Source organism: Sycon ciliatum, chromosome 4, assembly GCF_964019385.1.
Source record: "Sycon ciliatum chromosome 4, ocSycCili1.1, whole genome shotgun sequence".
Lineage (NCBI taxonomy): Eukaryota > Metazoa > Porifera > Calcarea > Leucosolenida > Sycettidae > Sycon > Sycon ciliatum.
The window spans coordinates 28151680-28169082 of NC_088646.1; the positions used below are offsets into that span (position 1 = coordinate 28151680).

The window sequence follows — 17403 nt, forward strand, 5'->3', positions numbered from 1 at the left end:
GTGTGATTTGGAGTGTTGGTGCGAGTCACAGGTGAGCATGAGTGTGTGTCTCAGTGTTGTGGCATATGCATGTGTGTGTGTGTGTGTGTGTATGTGTGTGTGTGTGTGTGTCCCATATGGTGCAGTGGTATGTGCAGTCGATTTCCAATCGAGAGGTTGCGGATTCAATTCCCGACGATTATGGTCACACACGTCTTCCTTCTCTTTCTCATTCTCCTAGCTCTTCTTTCATTCTCCTGGGTGGTTACCAACAGCCAGTGTATGCCGGAGTATGTGGTGTGGTGTGTACGTGTGTGTGTCGAAAAAGAAAAGAAAAAGATTAAAAAAATGAAAAATAGGGATTCACTGGCAAGAAAAAGTCACTTCAATCAGCTGTGTGGTGGATACCAGGCTAAAATCAGTGGCGGTCAATTCATCAGCTTTGCAAGCTGTTAAATGTGTAATCCCAGCACAAGTTGCTATGTTTAACGCGATGGGCATATATGTGTGTGTGCGTGCCTGTGCCGAAAGGATGGTGCAATTTTATCACGTATGGTGTAGTTTCGTTCCACTTTGTGTTGCCTGTTATAGGTCCAATTCCACGTGTGTAAAGCGGGATTCACAGAAGCTTTTTTGCGATGCGACACGCGATGCGACGTGATCTGCGACGGACGCGTGCGATGCGAACTCACGAAATACCATTCACAGAAGAAGTCAGTGATGCGACAACGCCTTGCTGACTTGGCGCGAAGTTCAATGCAGGCGGGTATGTCACCATGGTATTCGCGCGGTTTGGTACTACTTGTACAAATTTATAGGCAACTCTTGAACCTTTGTACAACTTTGCTGTAGAAAAGGTCAAAATCGTACGCCGAATCGCTTGTCGCATCGCAAAAGTTGAGCCAAGCTCAACTTCCACGATGGCCCTGTTGCGGCAGTTGCGTGGGGTCCGAGATGACTGCGATTTAGGGATTTCCCGGTTTCGCGGCTGTCGCATCGCGTGTCGCATCGCAAAAAAAGCTTCTGTGAATCCCGCTTAAAGGGGAAGTTAAGGCAAAAATTAAAATTTCACCAGTTGTAGTCTTCGGGGTGCTGAGTCGAATGGTCTTGGTCCGAGAAAGCTGAGACGCTCCCTTCCTACTTGAATCCCAATCGAACTCGCGCACTTCCACCGAAACTGGGTGACTGCGCCCTACGAGATGGGGATTTGTATGCAAAATGTCACTAAAAGCGCCATTTCGTTCTTATAAAAGCACGGATGACCGCGATTGGCCCATATGTTGTAGTCTTTTGGACGCTGAGTCGACTGGTTTTGGTCCGGAAAGGCTGCGATGCAGCGTTCGCCCCTAATTCCCAATCGAACATGGTTGAACAAGCGGTCACGTGCTCCTGCGTACACCAGTCACCTGGTCACCGTGCCTGCAGGGTACAACTTACAGCCTGTTTTGACCTTTTTTGGGTGCAGTCCTGTCACTCGAGTTGAACTCGAGTTGAACCTTGGTGTGAAAGTTGTCGCCTGCTGGCGTGGTGACCAGGTGATTTTGGCACCCAGGAGCACGTGACCGCTTCTTCAACCATGTTCGATTGGGAATAAAGGAGGAACGCTGCATCGCAGCCTTTTCGGACCAAAACCAGTCGACTCAGCGTCCAAAAGACTACAACATATGGGCCAATCGCGGTCATCCGTGCTTTTATAAGAACGAAATGGCGCTTTTAGTGACATTTTGCATACAAATCCCCATCTCGTAGGGCGCAGTCACCCAGTTTCGGTGGAAGTGCGCGAGTTCTATTGGGATTCAAGTAGGAAGGGAGCGTCTCAGCTTTCTCGGACCAAGACCATTCGACTCAGCACCCCGAAGACTACAACTGGTGAAATTTTGATTTTTGCCTTAACTTCCCCTTTAATTTAGGTTTTCCAGGTAATGAAGTGGCTGCAGTGGAGCTTGCGCACATTAAGAAATATTATAAAAACCATTGCTCTCACTTTTGTATCCCCTCCTGTGCTCCTTTCGTAGCATTTGGCGCAAGCCACCGTCAGCATCTCTAAAGTATTCTCTGCATGTATCCACGCACCAGCTCAGCCGTGATTGGCCTCGGCTTTTCCAGACTGAGCACGCCAGGCCTCGCATGGCTTGCGAGTATTTTTCCAGCTGCTCCTTGTCATCGCAGTGCTCTGCCCAGACTCGACTCCACACTTCGCTGTCATCGCCACGTTCAGCAGCCGAGCTGCCGTCCTCTTGACGTGCAGCAGCTCTCAGTTTCTTCCTCAAGCTCTCATGAAGGCCCTTCACAACACCAGCAAGATCTAACTGCAGCGCCTGTGTATCCCTATCGACACCCTCACCTGCTGTTGAGGACATCGTTTATCTATCTCATACTCATAGCTCATTACTAGTACTTGTTTTGAAAGATTCAAAACAAGGGTGCGAAATGCGAAATGAGCGATTATATAGCACAAATAATGTTTTTTCGCATTAATTTTTGGTACGAAAAAATGACGTAATCACCTGTAACAAATTATTAATTTATTATTTGCCGACGCGTCGTCGTCGACGATCCATGGCCCACCGGCCACCGCCCACCGGTGCACCGCCGCTATCACCATGATCACAGTCAGGCAGTCTACATGACTGTATGATGCTCGATCCTGCACCGACCGTTGGATCACCATGCATGATCGATTGATTTCCGAGTCAGCCGTTGCTGTTGTCCATTCAGAAAAAGATGGACTTCTAGCTTTTGGCCATAAATGGGTCAAACTTCGAGTATTTTTAGAATTTTTTCTGCAATCCCCTATGGAATCCTCTTCCAATTATGTTTCTGAAGTTTTTTTCTCCAAAAAGCAAGCCATAACAATAATAGGATTTCGGCCAGGTTTTGCTCCCAAAGCATTGAATTGGGAAAAACCGTGAAAATCCAGACCGTTTGACCCCATCTGCAACAGTGCATTGTGCGGTTCGAACCCCAGTTCAGGTACCCTTTTTGGACCCTTTTTCAAATTTCAAATTTCGCAGCACTGCACTGTGTACGATGAAATCACGAAAAATCGCCAAATACGGGAGCTCGCCAGAGCCAGAGCCCATCTTTTTATGAATGGACTGTAGTGAGTAGTGTAGACCCTGCAGGCGCATACTCAGCTCTCTGTTTACACCCCACCGAAAAAAACGGAGTCTAAATTATGCCGCAACACACGTAACGGGCGTCCATACAAGTGCATGTAGTTAATGCCCGCTTTCTGGTTCTCTTGCCGGCCTTCGACTCAAGGCCCTAGAACTCCAAATGTGGGCATGCACTCTGATTGCAACTGTGTAGCGAAGCAACCAAGCCCGCCATGATCATGTGTCTCGGCATGGTCGCCAATAGTCACCGGCAATTCCCAAGCCGCAACCACTGTTTACCATTATAACATATCGGCGGACACCGTTCGCTATAAGGCCTTCAACAATGAAGTGAGGTGTCTGTACAAGTAGCTTCTTCACATCTGCTCTCCATGATCACATACTTAAAGTTCAAGAAAAGAGTGAGACTGAATGGAAAACTATTATGGAAACCAACCAGTGAGCCCTAGTAGAGCCGGGCTGGCAATGCACATACACTGCCAGTGTGATGAGCTAGCAGCATGTCAAATGTTACAACGCTAAGTTTTACGTGTAAAGCTAACTGCAAAGCTAGCTGTGCTGAAGGAAACATGGCACGGTGTTCATCGAGATCATGACAATGGTTCAAATATTCATGGCTGCTGGCCTTCATAGACTGGCTGTCCCATTCACGCTTACAGCAAACAGTGGTGCGCGTTTAGTTGGTGTGCCATCCTCCAGTGCAATGAGCATGAGCAACGTGCTTCCCACACACTGCATCGACGTCTGGACTCAGTCAGAACGTACGGAATTAGATAGTGAAGAAATCGCCGCTCAATCGCACAGTGTCTCCACTATCCTATGTGCACCGTACGCCCGCACTGCTACACAGTCAAGGCTGACGTGGCAATGAAAAGACAGAACGAATGCATGAAGTTGCAGCAACAAGCCGTGTCACGAATTCTCAGTTTGTACACAATAGGTTCACGGGGCATGGCAGTGAAGAGGGTGGCTCTCTATGACTCAGCCTGACCTGCACCATCGCCCTGACTTTCACCATCGCCCTGACTCGCACCTTCACTCTGCATGGGGTCCGAGAACGACTGGGCCGACGTAATGTCCACGTCCGTTGGCTTGACGTCCAGTTTGCCGGTATCCAAGACGTCCGGCCGCGTCAGCTTAGCACGCTTGCTGAACGTTTTGTGCATCTCCTTGCGTTCGGATTCCAGGTCAGCGGTGTCGGAGATGTCCAGGCTGCCAAGGTCCGCAAGGACTTTGTCTTTAGCACTCACATCTTCCACCTCGATACGTGGCGCAAGGGCCTGTGGTGTAGGTGCGGCGTCTTCATCATCCGATGCTCCGGCAGCCGCCGCAGTTCCGTCCTGGTCTCTCTTGGCCGCTTCCTTGGCTGCCACTCTCTTTGCCTTCTTGATCTTCTTACTCTCTTCGAGCCAGTGCATGTAGGCGTTCTGGAAGGCCTTGGCCACCACATTGACCAATGCTTGTGCTTTCTTGACCGAGTTACACAGGAACACGAGACACTTCATGCCCTTGGACTCGCGCGAGTAGGCCACTATGCACACAGAGTTCGCATGCTCAATGGCAGAATGCGAGCCACAGTAGAATACACGATAAATGGGTATGTTGCTGATCATCTGTAGCTCGCGATTCGCGCCCTTGGGGGCCTGCAGAACCACTAAATGCGTGTCGGAGATGATGAGCGACAAACGACGATACGGCGGATGCACGGTGTCCAGGAGTCGCTGTATGACCACCTCACTATCCTTGAACACTTCCGTGGGCTCCTTGCCCATATTCTCGAAGCCCACATAGTCGACGCTAAACGAGAGACCGCTCTTCAGAGGGTCCTGGGCTTCGGCCATCGCTCCGGGCCCGTAGCCTCCTCCGCGCCGGAATATCTTGGACAGAAACGACATTCTGCCTCCGCTGCTGCAGCCACTCCAGCGGCGCCCTCGAGATCTTGTAGCACTTCGTGGTAGCCTCGCTGACTCGGCTTCAGCAAACAACGAGGGCCGGTATCCAATGCGAGCGCAATCTTATAAACCTTGGTTGAACACAAAACCTCACGACTGCAGTCCGAAAGAGCAAAACCCGTCCCTGCCGTGGCAGACACGGGAAGATTCAATCGATAAGAGTTCTAAGCCAGCACACACAACGACTTACGTCGATCGGCTTGCAGCTAGCTTGGTAAGCTGTCGCTCGAATGGCTTCTTCCAACAAATGAAACAGAAATGAAGTATTTCTTGCCAGCGCACCTTCGAATACTTGCACGAAATCCGGCGTAAGAGTCAGATACCGGGTTTGTAGGCATGCTATCCCGAGCGTTAGAAGGCGACCAATACTTGATGTGGTGACTGGTGGGGTTGACCACCAAACTAACATGGCTAGCGCATCCCCGGGGGCCACATGCACAGAGTTCTACAGTAGCCTTTGTACTTGTAGGTGTAGGTAAAGAGGATCTAGGAATAGGACCGAGGCCGAGTGGAGTACCCACGCGCACAAGCCATGCCACAGGCATAGGCTATCCCGGCGTGGGCATAGTGTTGCAGCTGAACATTACCACACCGGCAGACAAATGTTATCATCATTGATCGACCATGTCCACATTCCACAGCCTCGGTCGATCAGAACCCAAGGACAGAACGGGACAAACTCGAACGGTCGCCATGACCATAGTGAGGGGAGAAGCTCATGCGGCCGGCGTGGTCATCTTGCTACTGACAGATTGACAAGCAATGTCACTTGTCCGTGAGAAGTGCCGTGTGCAGTCTGAGTAGTTGCGAACTTCGGACTTGCCAACGGACCAGGCTGCAGTACTACACTCTACAGTCAGTATTATTGTCATGATGTACAGTGTAGTCCACTACTAGACGGCTCCCACTTCTGGTACGTGTACCCGCTTGTTATTACTTTTTGTGCCAATACTACATTGTAGTGCAGCATGGTGTGGGGATAGGGGAAGTCCGGTGAAAAATTTAAATTTCAGGGTCGGTAGAGTTTCGGCCGCTGAGTCGAATGGTGTTGGTCCCACGTGTCTCCGGCAAAGCGTTCTCGAGATATTTCCGTTTGAAAAACTGAGTTTCGGGGGCTGCGCCATGACGTCATGCGGCCGCGCCACACCCTCTGCAACGTCATAGCGTGCAGCTAGGTCAAAAGGAGTGCGTGAAAGCAATAGTGTCAGTGCTATTTCAAATGATTTGGCGACTGATAGTTTGGTGCAAGCGACCCCGAAGACCTGTAACTCCTTGTGAGAGTGAGGATGCAGCCATGGCTGACCTTCATGAGTTCGGTCTGGGGCTGAGAACCTCGGTATTCAGCTGAAGAAATGGCCACGCGGGCCGGTCAAGAGTGAGCGCTACTGAGTTTCCGACTGATGAAGAAGCAGCAGCTATTGCAGACGAGGCTGATCAGATCGCTGGAGAGCAGGGTCGCCAAAATGGAGAAGAGTGATGCGAGTGCTCTAAATGTTGTTCCATACCGATTAGATTCGCTTAGACTCCAGGAGCCTGCCACATGGTGATGTTTTGGTGCGAACTTGGAATATTTCGGACTACTCAATTGGAGAACAGTGCAGGCTCTTTGAACCACGGGCACGACTCTTCGCTCGCAACGCTATGGAATCTGAAAGTTCTAGGTCCGGGAGCTGTTCGCTGTTTTGTCACTTGTCACGGTTAACCGGTTGTGCACTCATCGCTGTAACATAAAAATAATGAGGCGGGTGCGGAAAACTAATATTTTCTTTCTCAAAGCACAACCACCGGCAAGGAGAAACGCACGTTCTCTGACTACATGACTGTACAATACGACTGATACGAGTGTAGTACATGTACATGACAAGTCCGTGTGTTGACAAGTTTTCTGAGTCTTGTGTCAGTTGTGACTCGAGTCTTGTACAATCATACAATCATACTACCCCAGCACGGCAGTGCGGGAGTAGTTCCTCTGCTCTGTGCATGTGATGAGTTTGTTGACTGCACTACACTCTACAGCTAGATAACACACTGCACGCACTGCATGCACGCAGCGCAGAGCGCGTAGAGCTAGAGGCTGACGGAAAAGTCCAACTCGGAAACGGCTATAATACGGTATAACCTCCAGGTTTACCGAGCTGAAAATTACAGGGTACGTAGTGTTTGTAACACTGAATCGAATGGTCTTGGTCCGAAGAAGCTGCGACAAACGGTTCCCCAATCGAACGCGCTCCGAATATGGCCATTTTTGTACACAACTAGATGGTGTGGCTACCTGACTGCACGCTGTGACGTCATCACCTGGATCTGGGTGATGCGGGCTTAAATTCGCACATGTTCGATTGGGCGTATCTGACGAACCATAAGCCGCAGCCTCCTCGGACAAAGACCATTCGACTCAGCGACCCGAACTCTACGGACAGTGAAATTTAAATTTTTCACCGGACTTCCCCTTTGGGGAAGTGCATCGATTTTTCAAGTAGGGCGCAGATGAAAGACAATTGGATATCGGTTCCGATGGTATATCTCTCGCTTGCGTACGGCAAGGGAAACTTGCCATATCGCCAATTTCCTGATCCCGTTTCCATGGCGACTACTGGTGATGACGCACATTCTGCTTAGCTCCGTGAGAGAGAAGGTCGATCACTGAAGAATTGTGTCATTTTCAGTTGTCTTCTTCTATTCACGAAGTGAAAGAAGTACCGTGTTCAAGGCTGTTAGTGCCGTGAACTGTTTATTAGTAGTCCTCTCCGTTGTGTACTGGGACGTGACACCGACAGGGGAAAGCTGGAGTGCGGAGACGTTAGCTGGCAAGCGAAAATCGTGACGAACCAAGTGCTGAAATCTTGGTTGGGAAAAATCAAACGTTCAGCATTTACCTCAACCAAGGACCATGCCATTTGCTCTTTCCACTTCCTGAAGATGGATGCGCTGCCTGCTGGAGACTCTCCTATCTCTCGTAACATCTTCTGAAGCCAGGTGAGACGACGAGTAGCGGAGATTAGCGAACGAAATAATGTCGTATTTGAAATTTTTGCTGAACATGTCTCAGGAGAGATGGCATGTATGAACTTAGTCCATGTGAACTCAATCAGCCCATGAACTAACCCAGGAACAAATGCTTTCCTTGCAGACGTGCATGTGTCTATCCAATCTACACGTAGAGATCATTCCATGCCCTCAGTGAATGGCCTATTTATATAATTATTTGTCCATACACTTCATCTGCATGTTGTCTCTATGGAGAAGGGTATTGTTCATTTCATATGAAGAAGTATGTGTAGGGCTCCCTGATCGGAACCGATATCCAATTGTCTTTCATCTGAGCCCTACTTGAAAAATCGATGCACTTCCCCTTTAAACGTTACCGGGTTTTAGCGGCCGTCGTGAGTTCCCTTCAACGGACACGATAGTTTACTCTCTTTTTTATGGTGTGGGGATAGTATGTCATTGTGGCATGCACAAACACTAGGGAGGCATATACATGTACATGTACATGTACATGGTGTTAAGCGGGATTCACAGAAGCTTTTTTGCGATGCGACACGCGATGCGACGCGATCTGCGATGGATGCGTGCGATGCGAACTCGCGAAATACCATTCACAGAAGAAGTCAACGATGCGACAAAGTTTTGCTGATTTGGGTACGTCACCATGATATTCGCGCGGTTTGACACAACTTGTAAAAATTTATAGGCAACTCTTGCACCTTTGTACAACTTTGCTGTAGAAAAGGTCAAAATCGTACACCAAATCGCTTGTCGCATCGCATCGCATCGCAAAAGTTGAGCCAAGCTCAACTTACTTCTGCGATGGCCTGCGATGGCCCAGTTGCGGCAGTTGCGTGGGTTGCGACATGGGTGCGATTTGGGGTTTTCCCGGTTTCGCGTCTGTCGCATCGCGTGTCGCATCGCAAAAAAGCTTCTGTGAATCCCGCTTTTTCACATATGCTGCTAATGCATAATGATTCTGTGCAAAATAACAAGGGAATTGTTTGTACATTGTAGAGGGCGTTGTACTGTAGTAGCAAAAGTTCAATGGGGTCAACGACTCAACGCACAGGCCGACCGAGCTACGACCATCACCAGATCACTGATTGTAGTGGACTGGACATGTTATCAAGGGAGTCGTAAACCTACAACTTCCTAGTGCACCTACTTGTACTTGTACTTGTAGAACATGTACAACTGTATGGAATTTGATGCGAACAGGCGGATTATTACAATTTTATGCGATTCGTATGCAATTTGCCTCGAATTATGCGATTATTCGATTTTGGTAGGAATTATGCGAAAAATTATGCTAGCATAATCCGTCAAGGCCTAGTTATTTGATTGATTTTTTTGATTGATTTTTATTTCACGGATCCTCCAGAGGCAAATAGATGCCTATCGAAGTGAGTCTCCTAAGTAAGTATGGAAAATGAGAAAGTATGTTCATAGGGGAGAAGAGGTAGAAGATACAATGTCATTAGAATGTAGACTTTTGTACAAAGAAGTAAATTCAGTACTTCGGGTAGTACATTGCATGCTAATCATAATGAGAATTAGAAAAGCAGCATTGCGGACTACTATAACTGACATAATATACACAAACTATTGAAACTATCATAGATGTGGTTAGCCTAGACACAAAAGTCAGGAATACCTTTCAAAGAAAACATAGATTGCGAATGATACCGACGAACAGCAATACTAAATTTCGCTGTTGTAGAGAGTGAACGAATATCTTCAGGAAGTTTATTCCAAGCAACACTCAAAGAAAAAAGGGTTGATTTACGAAAGTAGGTGCCAGCTTTAGGAACTTGAGAGAATTATGGATGAGGGGTGACGACTGCTTTGGGAAGAGGGTAGCTGGAAGTGAGACAACAAGGAGGGGTATTGGGGGAATACATGGTGGAAATAGACAAGGCCAAGAATCTGCCGTCGCCATGCTAAAGATTCCCAAGAGGACAGAACATTGAGGTCTTCTTTTGAAGTCGTCACGTCAGGCCGACGCTTGAGTTTACTACTTAAGTATACTCTAGCAGCAGTAGCCTGCAGTTTATCAGGGGTTGTGGACATGGTGGCTGAAGCGGAAAACATCCAAACGGGAACAGCATATTCAAGGAGGGGACGAACATAACATTTATACATAACATATACTCAATCTGCGGACAGCATGCTGTTTCGTTCTTTGTGAACTCATCAGCGCAGCACAGAGGAAATGAGGCCGAGCCTGATAGCAATGAAAATAAAAATTTCCAATCAGGCCCGAACGTACCTTGCCAGAGTGCTCAAACTGACAAGTCAGTGAGCTCTGCATAACGCAAACAGCAAAGGCACTACCCCACGCAAGAGTGCTCAACTGCTACAAGAGCAGGAGCGAAATACTCAATCTGCGGACAGCATGCTGTTTCGTTCTTTGTGAACTCATCAGCGCAGCACAGAGGAAATGAGGCCGAGCCTGATAGCAATGAAAATAAAAATTTCCAATCAGGCCCGAACGTACCTTGCCAGAGTGCTCAAACTGACAAGTCAGTGAGCTCTGCATAACGCAAACAGCAAAGGCACTACCCCACGCAAGAGTGCATAACATATATATAGATGATAAGATTCACAGCAGGAAAAGGAAGGAAGTTGGACATGTGGTTTAAAAGAAAAACCCGACCTCGAAATTTGCTTGTAAGTTGTAATGTGTTGAATATGGGGGACAGATTGAGTGAAGGAGTGAGGATGATGCCCAGATGGCGGTGGGAAGAGGGCTGGGTCAGTAACGTACCGGCAAGAGTACATAACCCCCGGGGTTATGTACTCTTGGTACCGGCCATGGTGACGGTCCTGGGATCAGGTGGGTTTGATTTAGGTCTGCAAAAGGGAACATGGACACATTTGTTAGCATTGAAAACTGCTTCAGCTTTATGGGACCAGTTCACACATCTATCAAGGTCTAGTTGCAGGGAGGCAGTGTGCGCGGCGGGTACAACAGTAGGCGGAGAAACGCAGACCATGTTGGAATCATCCGCAAACAGAGTCAGATCGCTGGATTGTGGAATGCTGGGAAGGGAGTTGATAGAAAGGTTGAATAATAGAGGGCCTAGGTGGGAGCCTTGTGGCACACCAGCGGTGAGTGACATATGGGTTGGTAATGCAGTGCCATCGATCAGACATCGATCAGACATCGATCGGTCTTCCAGGAAGTCCATCAGCCACACGAATGAGTCAGGTGCACACCAACCGGACAGACATGAGGCTAGGAGGCATGTGGGCGCAAACACTAATCTGGGGGGGGGGGGGGGGGAGCATGTGCAATCGCCACGCAAAGTGGTTATTGGCTACCCGGGTACCCCAGCCATGCATTGCTTGGAATAGAACGGCTACCGGTAAAACTAAAACTACTAGTATTAACTGTACTACTACTAGTAGTAGTGTGCCGCTGGTGTGGGTGCAAACGCTAGTCTTGGAGCATGTGTCTGGTGTGGGCGCCTCCCGGCCGGCTAGTGCATGCACATCCTCATGTTGTCAATCATCAATCATCAATGACCATAATCATGCTGTAGTGTGGCAGGGCACATTGTACATTTTGTAATGTACATGTAAATCTGCTACATAATTGCAATGTACATGTACGTGTACAAGCACGAATACTGTAAAAGCCATATACATGTACATGTACATGTATATAACGAAGTGCTAACTCTAAAGAGTTAAACGCGTTCGAGGCGTCAGCCAATAGCACACCATCACACTTCTGAAATGCGAAGCTTTTAGTCGAACAACGTACATTTTATGCAGAGTTCGTTATCTGCACCGTACAGGAGGTTGTACGCACCTGTTTTAGAGTATTCAGCGGGCTACCCTTGCATGAAGCGCGCCCTCGACCTCGCCGCCGAAAAGGGATCATCAAGCTGGCTGTAGTCCTTTCCCAAAGATGCTCGCCACTTTTTTCGCAACTTGTTCCTTTGGAAGAAATCGCAACTTTCGCAACTTTCTTCATTTTCACAAACTACTTCAGCGTCTGCAAGCCATGCAAAACCGGGCGATCCGATGCATTGATGGCAGCCCGCCATGTTCCGCGATGCAGCCCCTCCTGGCTGCCAACTCGATTTACCGCGTCACTGAACTTTTTAAAGCTCCTGATCTTCATCTGGCGTTGTCTAAATGACTCCACTACTCCACTAGCCTTGCTCTAGCCCAGCTTCTCAAACCAGCAGCATGCAGCGGCAGAAGTACGCGCCATCAGCATGCCAATGGTCTGCGGCTCAGCCAGCCAGCTGGCCCAGCTCGCAGTCGGTGTGGCCAAACGAGATTCGCCACCGCAGGAGCATTGCTGTGGAACAGTTTGCCTAGAGAGGTGCGCACCGTATCCAGATTGCAAGATTTTAAGCTAGCCTGCCTTCCTTATGTATGCCTGAAATAGGTTGTGTTTCGTCAGGCTTTGACATGTTCCTTTCTTCTCAGTATTCTCGCTCGCATAGTACTCCACTTCTATGATAAGGCGACGAGGAGACAATAACTTTATCAATGCGATTAATAGTATTAGTGAAGCGGACATTACAAAATGATGAATGAGAATACATGTATCTAAAATGGTTGTTCCTAATCGATTTTCTTGAGACTATCATCAGGGAAAATCGTCTCACAATAAAGGCTATACGGAGAAACAAACTACTTATAGGTTATTGGATAGTGGGAAGTATACAAGGTGAGGTGTGAAAAAACTAAAGTGGGAGAGAAGACGAAAGAAATTAGAAGAAAAGATGTGAGAGTGTTCCCGACGGTGTGAGCTACTACATAAGGTGAGTGAAATGAAGGCGTGGAAGCAGGTGAATGTGATAGAGTGAGGAACTGTGAGGTGTAGGTGTATGCGAATGAATACGTGTGTGAATGCTAGGTGAAGAGTCTCAGTTTTGTGACATTTTCTTTCTGAATGCATAGATTAGGATTGTGTTTACGGATGAAAACAGCTTCTAATACCTTAAGTTCACGAAACCTACGAGCACGACACAAAACAGTGAAGCATGAATCATCATACACTGAGCGGCATTGGCTACTAGACAAGAGGTGTTTCTTAATGGCTGACCCTTTCGTTGTGGTCTCACTTGGCCAAACACAGGTACGGAGACCGGTAACAAGGAGCATGACTCGTGCGCTGGTAATGACATCTACAACCGGACATGGACTGGCAGCGAGCAGTAGCGTGGGATTGTCGTTGGGTGCAGAGGACGGGATGGAAGAGGAAGAGGATGAGGAAGGTGAGAGCAGTGATGAAGAGAGTGAGTTGGACAACCAAGATGAAGATGACCGGACTGAAGGTGAGACCATATCTTCGATATTCTAGTGCTGTCATTGTATCGTGTCACCCTACCTTGATTGCTATATTATTTCCTTTGTTCTCATTCCTTTGTTCTCATTTTGTTCTTTAGTACAACGGTGATTCCTGAAGAGTGTTGTACGAAAACTTGTTCGAATCATCTTTTTTTTTCCATTGCCCTTTTTCTTCTTACATGTATTTTTCCTTACCCTTTAGGTTGTTTCTTGCATCGTCTCCATCGCTTACATTGTTAATAAAGTAGTCCACATGTCGCTTCAGCTCGTCCTACTTATTGCCATATTAAAATTATTGTCTCCTCGTCGAATTTTTAAATCAATCAATCATCTTTTCCGCAACTGTTTGCAGAGGAGCGCCTTGGAGCAAGTTGGAGGAGACCATTGAAATGTCCGTGATGCTCCGCTTCAACAAGAAGCGCGGAAACATTACATAAAATCATCATGACAAGACTTAGTGTACTTCTCATGTGGCAGCACTGAGCATGCCGCTATGTCATGAATGCTGTGCAAAGGTTCACCAAAATAGGACAAGGACTCATTCCAACTGGCCACCTTCGCCGATGATACAACGGTCTACACCTGTATTGGGTCACCGGAACTGCTCCCAAACAGTAAGAAAAGCTTACAAGCCACCCTGGATGCGCTCCATGACTGGGACAAGAAGTGGCGGATCAGGTTTGAGCCCACAAAGTCACAGCTCATGACGATAGCCCATCAGCGGCACAGGTGATATCATGGACCTCACGTTTGGAGATCACACTGTGTCTGAGCTATCGGAGGTAAACCTCCTCGGCATCACATTTGACTCGGGCCTCTCCTTCAAGACCCACCTCCACAACACAGCACTCAAGGCGAATTCTCGCCTGGGCTTCCTGCGCAAAGCTGCTCGCGTACTCGATGGTGCTGGTAAACGAACCGTCTACAGAGGTTTTGTGAGGCCAGTCCTAGAGTATGCGCCATTGGTATGGATGGGAGCAGCTTCAAGCCATCTGCGCCTTCTCGATCGAGTGCAGAGACGCGCCCTCCACATTCTTGGCCCTGATGTCCTCCTCCAGAGTTTGGCAGCAAGGAGATAGGTCGCCGCCCTCAGCTATACGTATAAACTGATGTGTCTGGCAGGGCCACCGCAACTAACGTCGCTGGTCCCCCCACAGCTTCCTCCACGAACATGTCCTCGAACTCGGTCTGACCACTCGGTGCGCCACGAGTCTCAGCTACAGAACGTCCTCCCGGCTTCCTCTCCTGATTACGTGCGACGGTGCTTCCCCTACAGCATCATTGACGAGTGGAACAACTTTCCCCCAACTGTGCTGCAGTCTCCGCCACGCCTGACGTCCCTCCAGTCGTTTAAGGGCAAGGTGCATCAGGACCTACGACAAAGCCGCTGGTATTGGGCTACAGACTCGCTGTAACACCCCATATACCCACAATCAACTCCCTCCCGGATCCTCCTCACTTACATGTATCTATTTACATGTGTTTCGTAATCCTGTTCATGGTGCGCTGGATAGCGCTAACGCCGAGACCCTAGGTCGGCGTTGCTAGTCCCGCCTCACCGGCGCGGCACAGGCTCCCTGAGAGCCCCTACTACTTAGTACATTGTCTGTCTTTCTCCTTTGTTGTCTCGATCATTATTTTCTTTTGTCTTCTTCTTCTCCTCTCTTTGTTATGGTCTATCAGTAGGAGGTGCATTCTGTAAAAAGATAAATAAAAAAAGTCTGTTCGTTTTCCTAAACATGTTTCACGCTGTGAACATTATGCATTCATACATGTATGTACATGTACGTTCAAAGTACAATTGACTTTACCCAGGCAGTTGTGTTTTCCATTTCCGCTCCTTTATTGGTTGTTTTTGGCCATCATTATGCACAAGAACACGCTCATTTTGAGTTGCGATACTATTGCTTTTTCTGAAAATATGGATGCGATTTCAGCAACTTTCACTCGTTTTGGCATGGTTGCGAGAAGCATAAGTTGCGAAATATTTTGCCATCTTTGGGAAAGGGCTAGCTGGCTGACATGCCGCCCAATCAAGCCTCATGGCCTGATTCTGCAGAAGCTGAAGCAGGCCTTTCGCGATGGCGTCTTTGTCCGCTATGGTTGGACACCGCCAGTGGCGCCACATCTGCCTCAGCAGTGTACCTGTGGCATGGCATTCTCGCTACAACACGCCCGACAGGAGGTTATCCTGCAATTCGGCACAACGAGCTGCGAGACGTCACCCCTAGGCTCCTGGATGAGGTATACAACGTTGTAGTGGAGCCGGGTCTCCAGCCGTTATCTGGAGAGCGGTTTCGCCACCGCTCCGTAATCCGGGAGGACGGTGCTCGCCTTGATGTTGCGGCCAGCGGAGTGTGGGGTGGCCGGTTTGAGCGAACCTATTTTGATGTCCGGGTGTTCAACCCTTTGGCTAGCTCAAATCAGGCTCACTCCCTCTCCGCTACATATGCCAAGCATGAAGTTGAGAAGCGCCGACGCTACGGGGAGCGTGTGCGGGAGGTCGAACATGCAGTGTTTGTACCACCCGTATTCAGCGCCACTGGAGGGCAGGGAAAGGCCGCTAATGCACTTTACAAGCGCCTCGCCACAATGCTTTGCGAGAAGCGGAAGGAGCCGTATTCGATCATGATGGCTTATATCCGGTGTCGGCTTGGCTTTGCGCTGATTCGCTCCGCCATTGCGTGCCTCAGAGGTCACCGCGGTCGCCCTCACACGTACACTGTAGCATCAACGGGCTCCGCATCGCTGATGGTCTCCCGAATGCTGCTTGCCTGGCTACCGGACCTTGGACATCCTGCATGCCACATTCAATGATTCATGTAACCGTAGTAACTAGTTCTCCATATTCTTGTGACGTGCTCTTATTATTATTATTATTATTTTATTTATTTTACTAGGGTGTTTCCCACAGACCTATGGTCTTCAGTTGAGTCAGTTTGTAGCTATGCCGGTACGAGTATTTTTTTTTACAAGTTTATTTTATCTGAAAGGATTTTGTTGCGTTTTCAAAAACAAAAACAAATAATTTAATTGAGCGGGCTCGACGTGTCATCAAAGAGTAGTAAAATTACGATTGAGCGGGCTTTAAACTACCGGTAGTGGCGCATCTTTACACAAACATCTCAAACCGGGTATGCGATAATGTTTCTCAAACAACGAAAAAAAAATGGTCGTTAGACTTACATGTACATGTATTGTAGTGACTCGTTAGACTTTCGGGTTTTACAGTACTCGTAACGTTACTCGTGCTACCTGTGAGGACCTCGGGTAGGCGGGTACAGAATAGTACTCGAAAACACCAAGTACTTTTTCGCAGATGACAATAATTCATCATGTACAGTGCACGTGTACAAATTCATGTAATACTAGACTCTGCATGTTTGCCCAGTGTAAGGGAAGTGGTGCATTGTGGTGTTACCATGGAAACATTACCTGATCGGGTACCCGTGCTAGCCGTGGAAAACTACCCGAACTCGACACCCGAAAAAAAATGCTACCCGACTCAGCCCTACTTTTAACTCTGATAAGGCCCTTGGCGGGAACGTCACTGATTGGTTGTCTCCTGGACAGTGAGACAGACCCGTTCTAATACCCGTTCATCAGCATTTACACTCGGTGTCGAGATGTTCCAGATACATCATCGTACATACCGCCACACCACTAGCTCGTCTGGGACTCACAAACCAACTGTACCACACATTTTAGTACGCATGTCGCAGGAACGGGATGTAAATCTGGCTGCACACCCATTGGCATTGAATTTCTCGAGGAATAGGAGACAAGACTCAAGAGCACACTCCCTTTGAACCTTGTACATGTAGCTACCACCTAGGCTACAAAGGTGATGGATGCCCCAAGAAGAGAACAGCGTTGTTTCTTACATTTCTATTGGATCGGGTATGGATTTGCAGTACTGTTGACGTGCAAGCTTCCTTAGACAAGCCAGGCAGCGAGAGTTGGGGACTCCATAGGTGCAGTTGCGCCGCACATGAACACACACACACACACACACGCGCGCGCGCGCACACAGAACACACCGCCACAGG

At 48.3% G+C, this 17403-nt stretch overlaps 2 protein-coding genes across 3 annotated transcripts in view; both read right to left on the reverse strand.

Moving 5' to 3' along the window:
• LOC135815444 (S-adenosylmethionine sensor upstream of mTORC1-like) overlaps positions 1-2350 on the reverse strand; it is a 17214-nt gene extending 14864 nt beyond the window's left edge. For both annotated transcript variants that reach the window (XM_065328739.1, XM_065328738.1), the window contains exon 1: positions 1964-2350. In XM_065328739.1, the coding sequence (XP_065184811.1) occupies positions 1964-2339 (376 nt within the window). In that variant the 5' untranslated portion in view covers positions 2340-2350. The remainder of the gene's footprint in view (positions 1-1963) is intronic.
• A 1722-nt stretch (positions 2351-4072) lies between these two features.
• On the reverse strand, positions 4073-4993 carry LOC135813498 (low density lipoprotein receptor adapter protein 1-like). The gene has a single exon (XM_065326590.1). It carries the CDS (start codon positions 4991-4993, stop codon positions 4073-4075), a length of 921 nt encoding a protein of 306 aa, XP_065182662.1.
• Between the last annotated feature and the right edge of the window lie 12410 nt (positions 4994-17403).

Coding starts and splice junctions, on each gene's coding strand:
- LOC135813498 (XM_065326590.1), bottom strand. CDS start 4,993: ATGTCGTTTCTGTCCAAGATATTCCGGCGCGGAGGAGGCTACGGGCCC.